The 20,457-nt window shown below is 34.7% G+C and overlaps 2 protein-coding genes across 3 annotated transcripts; one reads left to right on the top strand and one right to left on the bottom strand.

The window, feature by feature from the left end:
- The first annotated feature begins 10,233 nt into the window (after window positions 1–10,233).
- Window positions 10,234–11,798, top strand: LOC133302972 (uncharacterized). Of its 2 annotated transcripts, XM_061502797.1 has the most exons (3): window positions 10,234–10,333; window positions 10,415–10,636; window positions 11,059–11,798. In XM_061502797.1, exons 1-3 carry the CDS (start codon window positions 10,234–10,236, stop codon window positions 11,796–11,798), a joined length of 1,062 nt encoding a protein of 353 aa, XP_061358781.1. The 2 variants fall into 2 exon arrangements, with proteins under 2 accessions (XP_061358781.1, XP_061358780.1); XM_061502796.1 differs by having other exon boundaries at window positions 10,234–10,636.
- Window positions 11,799–12,735: 937 nt separating this feature from the next.
- Window positions 12,736–19,941, bottom strand: LOC133302970 (beta-galactosidase 8-like). Its single transcript, XM_061502794.1, has 17 exons — window positions 19,857–19,941; window positions 19,707–19,773; window positions 19,531–19,623; window positions 18,687–18,830; window positions 18,459–18,547; window positions 18,213–18,318; window positions 17,882–17,969; window positions 17,541–17,659; window positions 16,935–17,096; window positions 16,556–16,755; window positions 16,370–16,464; window positions 15,158–15,267; window positions 14,885–14,998; window positions 14,447–14,548; window positions 13,632–13,843; window positions 13,189–13,525; window positions 12,736–13,083 (listed from the first exon to the last, which is right to left on the bottom strand). Exons 3-17 carry the CDS (start codon window positions 19,615–19,617, stop codon window positions 12,976–12,978), a joined length of 2,073 nt encoding a protein of 690 aa, XP_061358778.1. The 5' UTR covers window positions 19,618–19,623; window positions 19,707–19,773; window positions 19,857–19,941; the 3' UTR covers window positions 12,736–12,975.
- Between the last annotated feature and the right edge of the window lie 516 nt (window positions 19,942–20,457).

Here is a 20,457-nt window from a genome sequence, read left to right as displayed (position 1 = left end):
CGTGAAATTTGAACCTAAACAGCCAAGATCCATCACCTTACAATCATTCAACATAGAGGCAAATTTATTGGACTTGGCCAAATTCACTAGAGCACCCATTTTCTTCTCTTTGGCAGAAGCAATCAACTTTAAAGTGTCCGATTTTTCCACATTCATAACATGTATAAGGAGGTTGAGAAGCTCCTTCATCCTTGAATCTTCTCCTTGGAGGAATTAGAGGTCTTCTTTGAAAGCTCTTCTTCTTGAAGAATTCTCCATATTTTTTCACAAAGAAACTCATTTCATCTTCATTTAATTCATCATCGGAGAGCTCATTTTCCTTCTCCTCCTCTACTTGAGATTTGGAGTTAGTGGCTTGCAAAGCTAATCCTTTGTTTTTCTTATTAGCTTGCTCCTTCAAAGTTAGTTTTTCCAACTCTAGCTCATGTTCTTGAAGCTTCCCAAAGAGTGTAGCAATGGACGTATTCTTCAAGTCTTTTGATTCACAAATGGCTGTCACCTTAGGTTGCCATTCCCTATTCAAGCTTCTCAAAACTTTAGTTACCAATTGAAAATCATTATATGAAGCTCCTAATGCATCCAAATGAGTAATAATATGAGTAAATCTCTTTTGCATGCTTTGAATAGTTTCACCATCACTCATTTCAAATAATTCAAATTCTCTAGTCAATCCAAGAATTTTAGAAACTTTAACTTCACTAGTTCCTTTATGTGTTACTTCAAGCACATCCCACATTTCTTTAGCGGTTTTGCAAGAAGCTACACAAAAATATTCATCTCTACCTAATGCATTGGTAATTAAATTTCTAGCCTTAGCATTCCAATTTTCTTCTTTAATTTCTTCATCCGAAAATTCCTTTACTTTCTTTGGAACGTCATTGTTGCTTTCATCCTTTTTGGTGAGAATTTGATATCCCTCATCAACAATGTTCCAAATTCTTAAATCAATGGACTCAAGAAAAATTTGCATCCGATTTTTCCAGTAAGCATAATCGGTGCCATTAAAGAAAAGGAGGTCTTATGGTTGAAGTTCCCTCAAGAGGCATATCATTGTTCAAAGAGGCCATCTTTACTCTTGAAGTAGTCAAGCTCTTTATACAAGAGTCCAAGCTCTGATACCACTTGTTGGACAAGTGGCCTCAAACTCAAGAGGGGGGTAAATTGAGTTTTCAAAATATTTTCATAAAATGCCTCGCTTTCTTTATTGAAAACGATTTTCTTGAGTTAATATGATTTTGACACAAGCAAATCTTAAAGAATAGAAATTAATACAAGCAATTAGTATACAAAGTGTAAATGTAAATAAACTCAAGTATTCAAACAATACTTATGTAAAGAGATAAATAGTTAGAGAGATAGCAAACAAGATATATCCTGGTTCGGTCACCACCACCATGACCTACGTCCAGATTGAAGCCGCTTGTTCAACTTTCCACTAATGGTCAAGCTTCAAGGGTGCTTGACAAACCACTACAACCTTAAAAAATTTTACACTTCCACTCACTTTCTTAAGCTATTAGCAATCTTTTCACTAGGGTCTCGCTACCCTCAACTCAAATAAACAGAATGAGAGTGTTTAGAAATAGATTTGTACTCTTGAAGTACAGATTATACAAGTTAAAGCTTATGGGTATTGATCAATGACACATGAATGAAGCTCAAAGGAGTTTTATGATCAATATGAGTAAGAATAAGTAATGAATGGATTTGATTCAATGAGAATAATCAATAATGATTGCAAAATCAATGGAACAGTAATTCTTAGCTTTCTGAATCGTAATAAATGAGTTTATATAGGTGTTGGCACGAAACTAGCCGTTTATAGCCATTAGAAAACGTACTACCCAGTAAGTATTCGAATACTTTTCATGAAGTATTCGAATACTTCATCAAGTAATCAAATACTTTTCTTAAGGTATTTGAATACTTTGTTCACAGCATAAGTATTCGAATACAGTCAAGAAAGTATTCGAATACTTTCTTGACAGAACATAGGTATTTGCAGTTTTTTGTGTTGTAAAGCATTTCTACTTGTCTCTAATCACTTTTAATGTAATTCCTTGACTTGTTGAAAATGTTTTGAGGTTACGAAATATGTTAAGGGTCTTTTTCATAAGTATTAAAGCTCTCAAGTGATTGGTCTCATGGATAATGCATGCATAGAGTTGAATATCCTTTGAGCTCATTTATGCATCATTAATCAATTACCTTTACATTTAGATCTAAGCTTTCAAGAATATGCTGCAATCTTGATCTTTGATCTTAATCACGTGTGTTGAATGATTTGCTCTTGTTGTCTTGTTGAATTGCTTCCTTGGACTTTTGATTGATGCAAGTTGTATTATCTTTGACGTCGCTTCTAAGCTTGTTTGTTATCATCAAAACTCTTGTATAAATAAACTCTTCATTTTAAATGCATTGGTTTCACAATTGTCACCAGAACAACAAGTTACAGAACAATGAATAAATTGATTATTCTTCTCAATTAGGGAGATGAAGCATAATTCCTCTTTCCAAAGAATCCAAACGCCTCACACAAAATCAACTGCATCTTCAACTAGAAAATTCTTGAAACCAAGATGCTTTATTTTTTCTAAGGCTATACTACCATTAATTCTAGGTTCAGGAATGGAAACTAAGCCAATCTTATGTTTCCTCATAAAATTGCACAAGGTTGTTTGAATGCTTTCTTGGCAGCACCCCTGCCGTTCCATATGAGGCAGTTCATTGGATACTAGTATTTTGTCCAGAATTGTTGAGCTCCTAGTTACTCTCATCCATAGGTTCTGGGGTGCTCCCCTTGAGACTTTTTTTCCATTTCCATCCCTTTATTTTCATTGACTGCTGAGGAAACAAGTTCCATGATGAGATCAGGGGGATCAGTGTTGATTACTTTTATCTTTTGCAGAGGAATGCTACAGATAGGAGTTAAAAGAAGGGAAATGCTTTGATCCAAGACTATATTAATCAAAGGAGGCCCACTTGATGAAGAGCTACCATCATTATTCGTCAGCTGGGCAGTGTTGGTGGAATTAGGCATCACACCTGTGTGAATTTGATTGAACTTTTGAGGATTCGGCAGAGTAATGACCTTTTCTATAGAGATATCCCCAGCTTTGGGATAGTTTGTAGAAAATATAAAAGTAGAAGAGGTTTCTACAGCATAGGGTTGCTATTAGGGGCAACTTCTTTATTGATTTTCTTCCTAAAAACAGTGGAGGTAGAATTTTTCTTGGCAGAAGGACTATTCTTAAGATTGTGGGTAGCCTTGTTTTCTTTGTTTGAGTAGCCTCCAGTCTTAATGGGAGCCCTTGAAGGTTGAAGGGTCCCCAAACTATTACTTTTTTCCTTTCCATTGTCCCTTTTGAGGTTTTGGAGGTTAGGTTCGATAGAAATATCTGTGCCAAACACTCTAGGATTAGAATTTCAGGGGGTTGGCCTTTCTTCTTCTTTTGAACGACCATCCAGGGTCCTAAACCATGACTCATAGGCAAAACTGTGTTATCAGTTTCTATTTCACTTGTTTCAGGGTTAGTTTCAGTAGGCTTTTGTTTAGCAAAATCTGGACAAGAGTCTTCGTTATAGCCATAACACCTACATCTCAAGCAAATTAAGAATAAACCTTCATACTCCACACGAAAAGATCATTTTCTAGGTTGTACTCGCCTTTAAGAGGTTTAGAGAGATCTAAGTCAACACAAACTCTAGCATATTTACCTTTATCACCAGTCATTATGGTTTTATCAACTTTAATAACATTTCCTATGATACTTCCGAAGTGGTTAAGGAAAGGGAACCCACAGAATTCTTGGGGGATGCCTGGGAGCCAGATCCAAGTCGCCACCTTGTGGATGTTAGCTTTCTCTGGGTTGAAACATGACTCCCACTTTCTGATAGCTAAGTAGTGACCCAGAATCACCCATGGCCCCTAATAATGGCTATATTGAGGTCTTTTAGCTTCGCAAACTTCACTGAAAAGAAGTCGTTGCCCAAATCTTCCACTATTATGGTTCTATATTTGGCCCATAGGTTCTCTAATATGTTTTTCATGAAGGTTACACCTATTTTCTTGGCCAAAAGCTTAACTATCAAGGCATTCTTCCATGGCTTTTGCATTCTCTGCTTAGCTTCCTTCGAACATTTGATTTTCACAGAGCTATCTTCACCATAAATGGTCTGAAATTCCCAATCAGAAATGTCACCCTGTTTAGGATCAAGCGGGAGGCTTTTATCTTTTTTCATTACGTCTGCCCAAGCTGAGTCAGAGCCTTGAACGTTGTCTTCTGATATGAGCGTATCAGCAAACGATCTCTATTTTCCAATCATTGAGGTACTAAGTAGGCTTCCCAGTCGTGCTCCTCAATTAGAGGCGTCAAGAGTAAATTCCTCACCGTTTTTGTATCTCTTCACACTTTGTTGAAGTATCTAAAGCTCCTTCGATGAAATTTTGTGGTTGCCATCAAGTGGTTCACTTTGAGACACTATAGGGAAACCCTAGCAGAGACAAAAAGAAGAGAACGCATGGCTATCACATGCTAACCCATTCTCGTGTGAAAGCATAACAAATTAGTAGTTGCTTGTAATGTCCATGGTTTCCGACACTTTTGACCTAACTACAATCACTCAATAGTTTTGCACTATTTTACTAAGCTTAACCACTACAATCACCAAATTTTTGGATACTTGGTTACTTCATAACGCCAACTAAATTTATAAGTATTTCATAACCTCACAAAATATTCTCAATTTTTTCGAAGTGATGAGCTACCTCTCAATCACTATGAGCCTTCACTATCTTTTAACTCGAAAATACAATGACGAGTTGATTTGGAATTGAATAAATACTCTCAAAGTATAGATAATACAAATTGAAGAACTATAAATATGTGATTTATGCCAATATGAGTTCAAAGGATTAAATATGTATAATGCAAGTGTATAATCAATGAAATCTTTCGAGACAGGCTTAAAATAATGATTCAATAATATCCTAAAAGATTTAGAACCATTGAGGTGAGTATATATGTTTATTTGAGATTTTTTATTTTCTAAAAAATATTTATATTTATCTGAATTTTCTGTATTAATATATAAATGGGATTCACAGTTATATATATTTAATGATAATTTCAATTAAAATTAGGATTTATAAATTATATTATCAAATAATTTATTTGTAACTTGAAATCAAAAATAAATTTAAAATTGATAAAAATCTTAGAGTAAATACCATTTTTCGTCTCTGGCAATTTTCACGAGGCACATTTTAGTCCCGAACAATAAAAAAGGCTCATTTTAGTCCCTAATATTTGAAAAAAAGGGCCATGTTTGTCCTTCCGTTAGTTGGCATCTGACGGCCCAACTAACAGAGCACATGCACGTGGGCTGTTACTTTGCTGAGTCACCGTTAAGTATGCCAGCGTGAAAGTAACACGACGTCGTTTTGCACATGCCTTATGTCTTGTTGGAGTTTTGGACTGCTGAAGGTCTTATTTGGTCCCTGAAAAATTTATCGAGGCCCTATTTGGTCCTTAACACTAAAAAACCACCATTGCAGCAAACCTTTCAAACCACCATTGCAGCAAACCACCAACCATATCATCATCTAGGAACAACACTTTGTTGAGCTTTGGAAAGATCTCAGGCAGGCAGAAGCGGAGGTGGTTCAAGATAGATAGATACTTTGAATTCTGAAACTTTAGGTTTGAATCAGAAGTTGCTCGATGAGCCTTGAGGTAATAATCTATCATAGATGGGGAACCCAACTGCTTAAGAACAGGACTGTAACTTGAATTCAACCATGTAAAATCTTCAATGTTCTGAACTTGAATGGTTGCCTTGCCTGGTGGATTCACCAAAAACCACATCCTCATTGCAGCATAATTGAGCCTATCCGATAATGTGGAAAACATGTTTTGAGGCATCCTGCAATTTCATTAAACTAATATTATTTGTGGGAAAGTGATGTAAATGCTAATAGGAAATAAAAGTAGCATTGGTGTCAATGATATTGAAACTTATAGTTGCCTCTTTTTTTTAGTTTTAATTCTTCACTAACTCAGGCCAAAATGAAACAGAAACAAGTTTTTTTATTAGTCAAAGTAGATAACGGGTAGTTACATCCCAACACAGCCATACCAAGTTCTCTTTGATGTTTCTCAATTATCATGGCAGCGAAACAAATGTCAACAGAATTCTCAACGTGAAAATAATTTACCTTGGCATTGAAAGCAGTAGAATTCACAACCACAACTGTTGCCAATATGTTGTCTGAGAATATTGCATAATGATATAGTTCAGGGTCTTCTAACTTCTCTTGATTGGGGAACTCTTGCTGAGAAGAATTCAATTTATAATACTCGGTTGTAAGGCGCAATGGAAGACAATGAAGACCTTTGGGCAGCGTTTTTGCTGTCAATTAAGTTAAGAACAAAGTCTGCTTCTTGTGCGCACGAAGTTGGTCCTCCGTTGAGTGGAGCATAGCCCGAAGCTTCTTCACAACAGCAGCACAGTCATCTTGAATCTGTTTTCCTTTCATCCATGTTTGCTCCATTGCCTTCATTCTCTCATTTGCGCTGACATTAGTACAGATATAGATTAAGAGTGAACAAATTGCACCTCAGTATAGAAATTGAGCTACTCATTATATATATATATATATATATATATATATATATATATATATATATGCAGTAGCAACAGAAACTTAAGCGAAGTACAAACTTGGGAATCATAACATAACAGGAAAACATGAAGATAGATATAACAACATTCTATTGCCTTCATTCTCTCATTTGCACTGACATTAGTACAAATATAGATTAAGAGTGAACAAATTGCACCTCAATATAGAAATTGACTCGTCTCAAATCGTATGTTAGCAAATAGCTTTTCCAAGAAGTGCTCCTCAGCATTTTTTTCATGTGATAACTATAAGATGAATATAATTGCCTGTAAGAGCACTGGAAATCCTAATAGAAATAGAAGATGTTGTGCTCCATATATTTCATATCGTATTGCCATTAGCTATTATTATCAAGCTTTACTGTCTAAATTTTACATTGGATTGCTGCAATGGTGGTTTGAAAGGGCTTCGTATTACTTCCACGCTGGCATACTTAACGGTGATTCAGCAAAGTAACGGTCCATGTGTGTTCCGTTAGTTGGGCCGTCAGATGCCAACTAACAGAAGGACAAACGTGTCCCTTTTTTTTCAAATATTAGGGACTAAAATGAGCCTTTTTTATTGTTCGGGACTAAAATGTGCCTCGTGAAAATTGCCAGGGACGAAAAATGCTCAAAATCTTCTATTCGCCAAAAAGTTTTAATTTTATTTTTAAAATTTGTTAACATTAAACTTTAAGTAGTTTTTAAGTTAAAAAACTATGCCAAACATAATTTCCTTTATTTTCTAAAGTCATATAAATTTGTGCATATTTATCGATTAGTTTAGGAAATATTTTAAATTAAATAAAAAAGAAACTTGCTCAAATTTATTTTTTCCTTCACCGATTTTTTGATCGTTCACTTTTATAAGTTATCCATATCAATCGCCTAGTTTGTTTATTAAATTTTTTGTCGACCCGGCTGATTCGATTTGATTATTTTAATATTATCGTAAAATTTCTGAAAAAGGAAAAAAAAAAAAAAAGGGTCACAACTCAACGGCTTAAGTGCGAAACGTCAAGGGCCGAGCCTGAACTAGTGAACTCTCCTTGGTCCCCATAAACATGATGTGATGCAACTTCAAGGCGGCAGAACATTAATTGGTCTTTTCTATTTTTCTTATACGTTGACAATAAATATTTCGGGTGATAATTTTCACATAATCCATTGACACGAAATGACAAAGAAATTCGTATTTGTATGATGTCTTATCACGTTAACATAAAATTGATGAAAACTTTATACCAAAAATAAAATAAAATAAAATTGACGAAAACAAATAATAAATAATACATTTTGAGTTTCACAAATTAATCATATTACATCATATCAACTCGTAAAATAAAAATAAATGTATTGTATTCATGTCAAAAGTTTTATGAATATATTATTTTACTTATCATTTTTTTTCTTTTTTTATTTATCATTTTTCAATATTATCATATCAGGATCTCAATAAGAGAGATAAATGATAAAAGTAGTGAAATTTTGATCAATAATATTGAAGATTGATACACAATAATAAAAAAAATAAGTAAAATAATTTATTCCAAAATTTAGACCTATTTTTAAATATATTCATATTAAATTCTTATCATACCGTGTGAATCCGAATTTCCATCTCTAATAATTATACTAAATAATTTGATGAGTCCCGAGGCCCATAAAAAAGAGTGAAGGCAACAAGATCCAACGATTTATTATGTTCTTCCACTCAATGTAAGTAAACGCTTCTCCTACATTCAACATCAAGTACATACTTTTTTTTTTGGGGTACAACAGCCAGTACTCCTTTGTATAAATTTAATGCACTTAAATTGACAATATGTCAAGTCATAAAATATGGGTACATTATTAAACAAAGGGTTTTATAAGAGTTATGTTGTAGGAAAAGTGATTGTGTTATGTTATAGAGATTCGTTTTGCGTGCCGAAGTTTTTTTTTTTTTTTGCTGCGGGTCCCACAAAATGTTGTGTGTGTAGAAAAATTTTTATGATCATGTTAAATGATAGATGATAAACCCTTAAACAAATATTATACACCAAATTAAGTTTACCATGTACGATAAATACGAATTATGGGTACATAGAAAAGAAATATGTTTTTTTTAAAGAAATTATCGGAAGAAATTAGGAACTTCAACAATAATTTGTGGTAAGATTATTATCTACTAACGAAAGAATTATGAATTTGAATACAATACAAGTAATATTAATAAGTTAACTAAGTTTTATATTTAAGACAACAAGTTTATTTCATTAAATAATTTTTTTTTAATAATTTTCGAATTGTGCCAATTCAACTCATGTTGAGTTGAAAGTGGTAATGAGAATCATTTTCAACAATTTAGGGAATTAAAAAATTATATGAAACTCTATATATTGAACTACTGTATTTTAATTAGTATGTATCATCATCATAATATGTAATTAATTTGTTTTCTGTAACTACAATATATAATATCTATTCTATATTATTATAAAGGAAACTTACTAATCTGGTCATAATTTTTTTAAATACTATCATTGTTTAATATAAAAAAAAAACTATAAATACATCTTTATAAATATACTTGCACTGCAATTATATCTTTTTAATAAAAAATTTATAATTATAATGAACTATATATATATATTTTAGGGAAATATAAGAATCATGACAAGGATCCGGCAACGTATCTTGAGGATACGGCGCCGTACCTTGATTTTGGTTTGACTTTTTTTTTTAAGCGTGAGACCCACACTTAATTTATGTATGCAGAAAAATAGTCTTATCACGTTACATGAGAAAAAGCGAACCTTATGTTTTATGATCTTGCCGACTCAACCAACATGTAGCTAGTATTTAGCAAAGGACGCGAGGGTGGCCGCATGAAAGCTTCTTGTTATCAACACAACACATAAAACCACGTTACTAGACCTAAATTCATTGCTAAACGCTCTCAACATCGAATCTGAATATAAGTCACAGACCAACTTTAATTATTACGTGACATTATCGTAACGTTAACGTGTAGCTTATAATTGAAGCTCAGAAAATAAAAAAAATAAAAAATGGTTACACTAGTGGTGGCTATATGCATACAGCTAAGGAGCTAAATTCATGGGTCCATAATATGGCTGTAATCTTCAATAACAAGTCTTCTATATATGTCAATAAACTTAGTCTTCTCTAGAGACTAGAGCTCTCTTTTTATTGTTAGCCAAAAAAGAACGTGCTAGTTGTATTTAGAATAATAGTATCATAGGAGGAACATGTTTAAGCAGCAAGTTAGTGTTTGTGTTAACTTGGTCAATAAATCTTGTTAGCACTTTCAAAATTCAGCATTGAATAAGCCCGCGTATTACTACCAAGCAACCACAAACTTTTCAAGAGTTTTAAGAAAAAGGATATCAGCAAAGCTTAAGCCTTACTTATGGGACAATTTGCATGCCAAATCCTCTATAAATATTCTGTTTAGTATCTGTCCTCTCCATCTATCCTCTTGTGTCATTGAAAAAGTTGAAAATCATCAAAGAAGAGGAAAGAAACAAAGGTTCAAATTAATAGCTTACAGATCACACCAAGATGGCTGCAAGAAAGTGGAGCATCTTGGTGGCCTTCTTCATCTTACTTATTGCTATGGAAGCTGCCATTGTTTATGGTCAAGGAAATGGCAAAGACAATGGTCAGGGACAGAATGAGCAAGGAGGCAAAGACAATGGAAATGGAAAGGACCAAGGAGGCAAAGACAATGGAAATGGAAAAGCTAAAAAGCCAACAAAGCCTCCAAAAGATGAAGCATCAGATTATGAGAAGTTGACACCTCTAAAGACAGGACAAGAACGAGGTTTCTGCAAAGCAAAGAATTCCTGTCAGTTCAAGACCGTCGTGTGTCCAAAGGAGTGCGCACAGAGGAAGCCAAAGAAGAACAAGAAGCAGAAGGCATGTTTCCTTGATTGTAGCAGCAAATGTGAAGCCACTTGCAAATGTAAGTTCTCACATATACATAATTTATATATGGTAAAATCATTTCGGCAGTCGCTTTACGTACAACAACGACAGGTGTATGGTTATGATTCCCCACATTTAATGCTTTCATCCTTTGTATGGTTATGATTCCTCGCATTTAATGCTTTCAATTATATATATGACAAGTATTTGATTGCTGCACATACAACAGCTGCAGAAATGTAAACCCCTTTATATATTATGCATAACAAGTAAGTCTTATACTCATTATTAGTAGTTGATTCCACATGTATTTAATGGCTTTAATTTATGAGTCGTGTGTAAAACTTGCTATCCTTGTATAGGTGTAAGTTGATCCTTTCCAAAAGAAAAAAGAAAATTTACCTTTGTTGAGTGAGTGAGTATGAAACTTATGTCGAGTTTGTTTTGTTCATTTGGCAGTCAGAAAAGCAAACTGTGATGGTTATGGTTCCCTGTGTTATGATCCTCGCTTTGTTGGTGGTGATGGTGTGATGTTCTACTTCCATGGCGCTAAAGGAGGAAACTTTGCCATCGTTTCTGATGATGAATTCCAAATCAATGCTCACTTCATTGGTACTCGACCACAAGGAAGGACTCGTGACTATACATGGGTGCAAGCACTTGCTATAATGTTTGACACACACACTCTTGTTGTTGCAGCCAATAGAGTATCTCACTGGGATGACAATGTTGACTCTCTTACAGTAAAGTGGGATGGTGAAGTAGTTATCATTCCTACTGATGGTGAAGCTGAATGGAGGGCTAATGGTGATGAAAGAGAAGTGATTGTGGAGAGAACAGATGATGCAAACAGTGTGAGAGTTACAGTTTCAGGTTTGCTTGAATTGGACATTAGGGTAAGGCCCATTGGAGAAAAAGAAAACAAGGTTCACAACTACCAATTGCCATCAGATGATGCTTTTGCTCATCTTGAGACACAGTTCAGGTTTAAGAAACATACAGATCATGTTGAAGGAGTTTTGGGTCAGACTTATAGGCCAGGCTATGTTAGTCCTGTGAAGAGAGGGGTTCCTATGCCAATGATGGGAGGGGAGAACAAGTACCAGACTCTGTCTCTCTTTTCAACATCTTGCAACCTCTGCAGGTTCCAGAGGCCATCCGGGCTTGCCACCAGTGAAGAACTAATTGCTCAGTACTAAGATCATGAATCATGAAAAATAAGACATGTTTCGTGATCAAATTGTTTACCTCCTGCATTTTGGTTTCTTTGTACTGTATCCAGACAAATAAGGGCCTAAAAATGTTGCCCATGATCACCATTTTCGTTTAAGTTATAGTGATTAATGTGTGCTAAAGATATGAAGAATCATTTTTTTAATGTTCCAATCCATGACCTACACTTTGTTTATCCCACAATAATGAAAGTTCAATTTGTTCAAATAGGCTCTAACTTTCTTGACATATTATAGACTGACGCGTGGTTTCTTTGCGAAGTTAAAAAGTGTTGGGTTAAAGGACCACGATTAATGGAGTTGAGCGGATGGAAAGGACCTCGGTTCGATCCTTATCAATATCATCTTGGGGAGAGGTTTAAAACTTTAATTTTTGACCCGCTCCGAACTCTAGATTAATCCATAGGCGGCTCAAAGAATTTGAGCCCATGGGATTACCGGGGGAATCTTTCCAACAAAAAAAAAGTGTTGGGTAATGTCTTTTTTAATCAACTGAATGAATATCTCAAACTATAACACAAACTGTTTCATTTGACAATTTTTTCCTGGTTTATCATTTTACTTTGGATAATGAGGAAGTATCTTTAAGGAAGTGTTTGGTATGGGAGAAATTTTTTATTACTGGAGAAAAAATTCTCGAAATATGATGAAACTTTTTTGTGCCCGGATAAGTTATAAAAAAGTGTTTGGTAAGCAAAAAATTTATCAGAAAAGTTGGGTTATTTTTACTAATGCTTTATTTGGTTGATGGTGAAATATTGATGGAAATGTGTATTGAAATTACGAAATTACCCATTATAGACTTTTTCAAACAAGTTGTACTTGATATAGACTTTTTGAGGGCATTTTTGTCTACAAATAATAAAAGGTGTTTCTCCATTCTTGAATTTAAAAAATACCACACTTCAAACTACCATTTTATTTTCATTGCCTAGTTCAAAACAAAAGTACGGGAAAAATAAAATACTGGTTTTTTGTAACTTTAAGACATACCAAACATGGATAATATATTTTTGCCTATCCTACTTTCCCAACATTCTTATTAAATTCTCCGTACCAAATTCTCCGTACCAAATTCTCCATACCATTTTATTCTTATTAAGAGTCTAAGACAATTGGAAAGTACTTTCCAGCCGAATCCAAGCTAGGTACAAGCAGCTTCAACAGCTAAACTCTTTGTCACTCCTTTACATGGATCTCCGAATGTATTAATTGATACTCCAATACTACAACTTCTTGATCCAATGCAGGCCTGTTAAAACTCATTAAAGTCAGTCCAAACCGAAATGAAAAATATCTAAGTAAATTAGGCAAAATGCATATGAACTTCTCATTTAAAAAGAAAGCTGGATAACACCTTCTGCACAATGGATAGAACCCTATTGCTGCTGCAGTTTCCATGGCTGAAGTTCCCACATGTCCCATGAGGTGTTCCAAAACTTGCAAATTTGATGGAAGAGATGACTTGATTAGGATAAGGGCACTTAAGTGACAGTACAGGCCCCATTTTTCTTCCTGATTCTGTATCTGAATTCCACAAGTCTACAGGCGGAGGGTGAGATTCAGATACATGTGAACACAAGCTTCCTATCAGTTTTATAGCAAAAGAGATTTGTGTAGGGTCGCCTCCACTTTCCTCAAACAATACAAGAGTGTTGCTATCTGGTTGCAACCACGATCGTGGTACATGATATCTGCAGAATCAGAGGCTCAATGAGTATCTAACAGTATTGCTTCTGCTTTCCTCAAACCATTCAAGTTTACTTTCAACTTCTCTCATCTAGAATATCTAACACTTACAGTATCTGTGATGGTTTTCCACAATTTGTGAGACATTTGGATGAATCATAAGACCCTCTATAATTGCATGAGTTGTTACAACCATCATTTGAAGAGATATATGTAGGCCAGTATCGCCCAATGCTCTGTCCACTCACCCAAGCCTCTCCTTTTCCCATCCCAGTGAAGTCAATTGCCACTGGATTATTGCCAGAGGGAGCAACAAAGTTTGTCTAATCCAACATGTAGTACTATTAGTAGCAAAAACATTTGTCTTTCTGTCCTATAGTAGCATTTCCTTAATTTTCATTGTAGCATGCTATTGAGAGATGAAGATATCAAATCCAAACAGAGCTGAGGAAAACTATAACGAAGAGTAATATTTAATAAGAATTAGAGGCATTAAAAAAGGGGCCAGGAGGAGGTTAAGCATTTATATGCTTGTTTCCCTGCCAAAAGGTCCAAAATGTTTCTGTACCAAACAAATACATGTACAATAGTACAAGACATATACACTACTACATTCAAATTAGAATGGACCACAATGCTGGAAATCCATACTCTAACCTAAATCCAAGTGAAGCAAATAGGTGCAAGGAGAATTGTATCTAACGCAGTCATAATAATGGGAGAATAATTAAGAAAAAGTTGAGAATTTTAATAGATGCTATCGGTTGCATCTAATAATGGAATGGTCTTTTTGAAGAGGAAGCAATACAGAAAGAAGTATTTCAGGCCGGATATTTTCAGGAGTTAAGAGTTACAAGCAAGCCATATATGCTGCCATTAAAATGCTTGCTGTAAAATTTTTTTCAATATATTCTTATAAAGATTACCTTGTACCAAGTCAAGGGTTGCTTCTTGGGTAAGGCAGATTGTAAATTCCACTGTCCAGAACTGCCATTAAACAGACCTAAGTCTTCACCTTTAAGGCCAACCTGGATTCACAAAAATATAGACTGTGTATTCTATGACCTCAATCAAAATGGAAAAATGGAATCCAATTTATTTCAATTATATCTATTCACTTAATGAAGAGGGCGAGCCTGGAGTAGTGGTAAAGCTACTTCTTTATGACTAAAAGGTCACAAGTTCGAATTCGGAAAACAACCTCCTCATATATGCAAAGGTAAGACTGTGTACAAAGATTTTCCTTGCCCCACCCTCGCCGGGGTTTAATGGGTTTTTTTTTTTTTGGTTTTTATATCTATCACTTATTGAAGTCATCAAAAGGAGACAGAAAATAGCAGGCTCTAAGTTGAGCTGAGACTAACCTGATATGTCCACTGCTGGGAGGAGATATCAATAGTACTACCATTCTTCAAACCTTTCAATATCACTGGACCAGTGATCCCCGCACCCCATGTGTCAAAAAAAGCTCCATAGTTCTGATTTGTATAAGGTTCACATTAGCTGATGTAGTAATGAGAAATGACTTGACAATAAAGTGAAATCTCGCGGAGAGGAAATAACAAGCCAATGCACAATGCCAACCAAATTTCTTCTGTTCTGAATGCTAAAATACATTATAACAAGAAAAGATGCACCTGAAGTCCCACAGTTAAACTCAGGAGATCAATTGTGTTCTTCCCAGCCATAACAGTGATGGGGATGTCCACATTGATGGCAGAATTGTCTCTGTTGCCTGCTCCGCTCCCTGAAATGATTTTTGAGTAATATCACAGATAATTACTATTAGATAATTCATGAAATATTTAATTATAAAGAACTGAACATTTTAGGAAGGAACAGCCAAGAACAATTGATCATACTTCATTTCAAATCAACCTCTGATTTTATTTTCCCTACATCCTTAAAGAGATCAAATTTTACATGACAAAGAAATGAACAATTCAAAATTCCTCATCTAGAAATGTAATGAACCCAGGATTTGATATCAGATGTTTTGAACTGCTTGAGGTAAAACTGTTGAGTACTGAGTATTATACGTAATTTGATCAGGGTATACATAAGAAGATTTTAACCCTTTAAGTTAGTTTGTAAAACAGTATAACTGCATGAAAATTGAATTTGTGTTTTGGTCTGCAGCCATGAATATATATTATGGTTTCAAATTACTAATCTATCATCTATGGCCACATACATCAGAAAGATAGAGACACCATACACCTTTCTTATTACATTTCTGATTACTTAGTATTTGTTGCCCACCAGAGCTCAGATTTGCTTCAGGGTACAAATGTGAAATGGCATTTAGATCCACGTTAACACCAGCCCAGACACAATAAAATTTTCCTCATTGCCTTTCTTGAAAAATGATGCCTAGGATTACATGACTAGCAACCAGAAAGAAACTCTTAAAATCCAACAAAAAATACACGGGGCTGGAAAGAACTAATTCAACCCAAAAAGCTTAAGCTGTTAAGCGAAGGCCTATCAATGGTTTATATACTTCTCTAACACGCCCTCTCACACGAGAGCCCACTAGACATGAAGGATGGATAATGCACAGGTCCACCTACTTGTGCTAAAAAATTCCACAAGAGAAAGTGGGCGGCGGTGAAGATTGAACCCATGACATCGAGACTCTAATACTATGTAAAGAACAAATTTAACTCAAAAGCTTAAGCTGTTAAGTGAAGACCCATCAATGTTTTATATACTTCTCTAACAAGGGCCATCCAATATATAGAGAATTAGAAATACCTAAATGAATATTTAAGAAGTACATGAAGAACTGTTAGAAACAGAGTTATACAGACATATCAAGAGCTGTCATTGCTCAAATTTTTATATACCTGCAAGCTTCCCATTAATGAAAGCATGAAGCACATGTCCAAGGGATTCAATGTGAAGGACAGTTTGAGCACCGGCATCATCTTCAAGATCAATGCTTACGAAGAAAATGGAGAAAAATGTTATCATTGGGCAGAGAGTTGCAGGTCAGAAGAAAGCTTTCTCAAACTTGGAGGCCTATAATATACCTTAATGAGTACCACAAATAGTCACTTCTATCAGCTGTCGTATTTATTTGCTCCAGTAATCCAAATTTTGAGAATGAATCATTCTTTGAAATACCAATAGGTTCACTAATCCAACTCCATCCTGGGCTAGAATCTTCCAAAGAACCAATCGCTTTTAAAGATTCAGTTGTGAAGCTTGAAATCATAGATGCAGAATTAATCTGCCATACACAAAATATCTTTACTTAGCAAATGCTACTTACTTCTTGGAATAAAAAAGTGACAGAAATGAGCTCGACCATAGACATATCAATCACTCAATGAACATTAATTTACACCCTTTAAAGTAACTCCAATCAATTGAACTATCCATTTTGATCGATAAGTTGATGAGGTAAACCTTTGCCGTATTAAGCACGACATTCTTGCAGTCTGGTAAAATGCTCACAGACCATGCAGGCAAGTAATATGAATTGCCACTAAAGTTCACGGTTGAATCGGATGTGTTGTCAATATTGGCAAGGAACGCAGCACATTCAGCTCCTGTATTGTAAACTGCAGCCTGGGTTTAAATAGTAAAAGGCTTACATTATGTATGTAGTAAATAGAGAGTAACACTTCATATAGTAAATAGAGAGTAACACTTCATATAGCACATAAAATGAGTATTTTAAGTACAAGAGACTAGCACCAACTAACACAATATCAACATCAGCAACACCTTTATCCCAAATTAATTAGGGTAGCACCAACTAATAATAGCCTTTTTTCACAATCACTAAAAAGCAACACTCACAAAATTGGGAAGGAGAAGGGAACCAGAGAAACCTATCACAAATTAGCACTGACCCAGACCCAGTGGACCAATAGGTAATTATACCAAAATTCCTCATTATACAGGCATTTCTAGGGATAAAAACTTCAAATTTGACAAAATATGAGAAGTTTAGGCCCTGAAGAAGTTAATCAGAAAATCTAACATGAATTTTAAAAAGGCCCCTTATACCTCTAGATTTGGACCAAGAGATGTAATTGTTGGATCAGTAGCTACCAATGCTTCTTCACAAAGCTTTATGGCCTTATGCACATCTTTAAGGTGGCCCCACTTAGGCTGTCTAATAATTCCTGTATCATGTAGTTAAGATAAGATATCTAAACAAAAAACACATATAAAATTGTTATAGTATAATTTTTTTGTCTTCTACATGTTAAATAAACATATAATCCTGAGTTGCAATACTTTTTACTTATCTTCTTGACTGCATATGGAAGCAAGGTTGTAATGTCTACAGTGTCAACAATAACTATCCAATAACTATGCAATATTAAGGTTGAAAGACTGCATACCATACTCATCGATTGGTGCATCATAATCATAACTACTAGCAACGAATGGTCCACCAGCAGTCCGCCCAAAGTTGGTCCCTCCATGGTACTATTTCAGGGCAAGCAACCCAAAAAGTTAAGGTATCAGCTCATTTCATTTCTTATGTATTTGAGATTTTTCTTTTGTAAAACCTAAAAGCTAAAAGTTTAAGCTATGGCTCTGATATCATATAAAGAATCATTTCAACCCAAAAGCTTAAGCTGTTAGGTGAGATTACATTAATAGTTTTATATATCTGTAACATCTTTAAAAATCATATGTTGATAACTAAAACATGTAAGGTTGCATTACCATATAGTAATTATTCAAAGTTCCACCTAACTGGTAAAAGCGTGCTACAGCAAATGCAAGATCTTCCACAGGTCTGTGAGGCACAGCGCCACCGAAATAAAGAAACCTACCATTGCAAAGAATTTAAAATGTTGTAAGGAAAATAACCAAAAAGTTCAATGAGAAAGGAAATACACATTGAATCAGATCATATTTTGAGTATGCCATTCAAACAACTAAATGATTCATTTAGAAAAGGACACTAACCATCCAGTATAACCCTCAGTCCAAATTTTTGGTTTTGCATTAGAATTTGGTGTGAATTGGTCGCAGTAGAATCCATTGCATGTGTTAATCTGAGCAGTTAATAAAACAATCAAGTAAGACAATTAAAACAGCAGCAACAGTAAGATTGCTCCATTCAGGAACACAGACAATCTATTAAACATAAACCACAAAACACTTGATGTAATCAGGTGAAAGGAGAAAACACACAATTGGATTAGGAGCATCTTCCTGCTGGCACATGACCCAAGGAACTCCAGTGTCAAGAGATGTAGCCATTGATGCTGCCCAATTGATGTCGGGTACAGCAGCAGGACCATAGGCCCGATCAACGTTACCATACTCATTCTCAATCTGGCATTAGAAAGTACTAATATTTTCATATTTAAAAATAGGGCATTACTTTTAGCAACAGCAGAAAAGTAGTCTCCGCCTCATATACAAAAAACGGACCCACTAATTATTATTTTATTTTTTTAAAATTATCAAGATCCGACTTCATGTCCTAATAATTTTGCGCATGTGACAGACAAATTATTTTAGCCACAACTGCACAAATGCTTTTGCCTTAAAAATATGCATAGACCCATATAGATTATGGGAAATATAATCATCATGTTACATGACACAAGTTATATCATGTCGTAGAGACAAAGTTGATGAGATCCACTGTTTAATTTATTTTTCATTTTTTATTTAAACAATGAACCCCACCAACTTTGTCTCTATAACATGACGTAACTTGTATAATGTCACATGACAAAATACAATCCCATAGATTATCTATAAAAACAAATAAGCATGCTTCCATATCTGCATGTCTATAATAAATGGGTTTTATTAATGTTATCTGACATGATATAAGTGGGTTTTCCAACACACACAATAATGGAGAGAGAAAAGTGAAATGATGAAAGAAAAAAAAAAACATGTGGATCCCACCTCTTTAATGTGTGTGTAGGAAAGTGAAGTTATGTTATGTAAAATAATAAACATAAAACCCATAATAAATAGTCCAAAAAAGAAACAATTGAACATGAATTTAATAAAAAACCTGAGATAAAATTATAGGCCCTCCTTGTGAAGCATAGAGTTTCTCTTGCTTCATCATTTCAACAATCTTAGCAGTGAATCGTTTCATTTCTGCCTGAAGACAATTCAACTTCACAAAATAGCAAGAAGTATGTGGAACATGATGATGAGGCATAGAGAAAGGCAAGGGAGGATTACCTTGAATGGTTCATTATCAGTTCTGAACTGAATTCCAGGAATAAAATGCAGCCAAAGAGGGAAACCACTGTTCAGAAGTCAAAGACCATGATTAGATATGAACATGAGAACATCCCAGTAAAAAGATACATAGAAAGGATCCAACTTTACCCATAGTTCCATTCAGCACATACGTATGGACCAATCCGGAGATGCACATATAGACCTGCTGCTGCTACTGCCTTCACAAATTTCACCAAATCGCCCCTTCCTTCAAAATTATACTGCAAGCCAAAAGCATATAATCCATCATTTATATGATGTCAACTACTACATTCTTTCTGCGGTTAATCCATGTCTTTTTATATAAATTGAGAATATTATATCAACAGTATATTTTAAGGGAAATGTGTTTATCATGTTGCATGAGACAACACACACAAAAGTCGATAAAATCTACTTTTTTTTCTTTTATCTCTCATTCTTAATGAGTCTCATCAGTTTATGTGTGTCTTGTATAAGACAAATTATCTCATGCAAATTAAGAAAAATCAAACCCATATTGTAAAGCATACGAAAAGTCCTTCATTTTTTTTGTTCCCTCCTAACTATTGAGCCAAAAGTTCCAGAGTAGATTGCTATGATACAACAAAATTGTTTCATGTTGCTTGTTCATCACGCAATAATTACTAAACTAGAAGCTATAATTGATAGTCAAGACTCAAGGTGCTAGTTAATTTTTTTCAGAATTGCATTGAGGAAGATATGGTTA

The sequence above is a fragment of the Gastrolobium bilobum genome, unplaced genomic scaffold, assembly GCF_033153095.1.
Source record: "Gastrolobium bilobum isolate Gb01-03AN ecotype WA unplaced genomic scaffold, APGP_CSIRO_Gbil_v1 utg6923, whole genome shotgun sequence".
In the NCBI taxonomy this organism is placed as follows: domain Eukaryota; kingdom Viridiplantae; phylum Streptophyta; class Magnoliopsida; order Fabales; family Fabaceae; genus Gastrolobium; species Gastrolobium bilobum.
The sequence above is the reverse complement of the archived record's forward strand: the minus strand, read 5'-3'. Positions and strand labels throughout refer to the sequence as shown.

Bases quoted from the DNA above. Each gene is read 5' to 3' on its own strand.
- LOC133302972 (XM_061502796.1), top strand. From the start codon at position 10,234: ATGGCTGCAAGAAAGTGGAGCATCTTGGTGGCCTTCTTCATCTTACTT. The intron at 10,637-11,058 runs GTAAGTTCTCAC...TTCATTTGGCAG, and splicing joins ATGTGAAGCCACTTGCAAAT to TCAGAAAAGCAAACTGTGAT.
- LOC133302970 (XM_061502794.1), bottom strand. From the start codon at position 19,617: ATGAAACGATTCACTGCTAAGATTGTTGAAATGATGAAGCAAGAGAAA. The intron at 17,660-17,881 runs GTATGCAGTCTT...TACATGATACAG, and splicing joins TGCACCAATCGATGAGTATG to GAATTATTAGACAGCCTAAG. The intron at 14,999-15,157 runs GTGCATCTTTTC...TATACAAATCAG, and splicing joins GTTTAACTGTGGGACTTCAG to AACTATGGAGCTTTTTTTGA.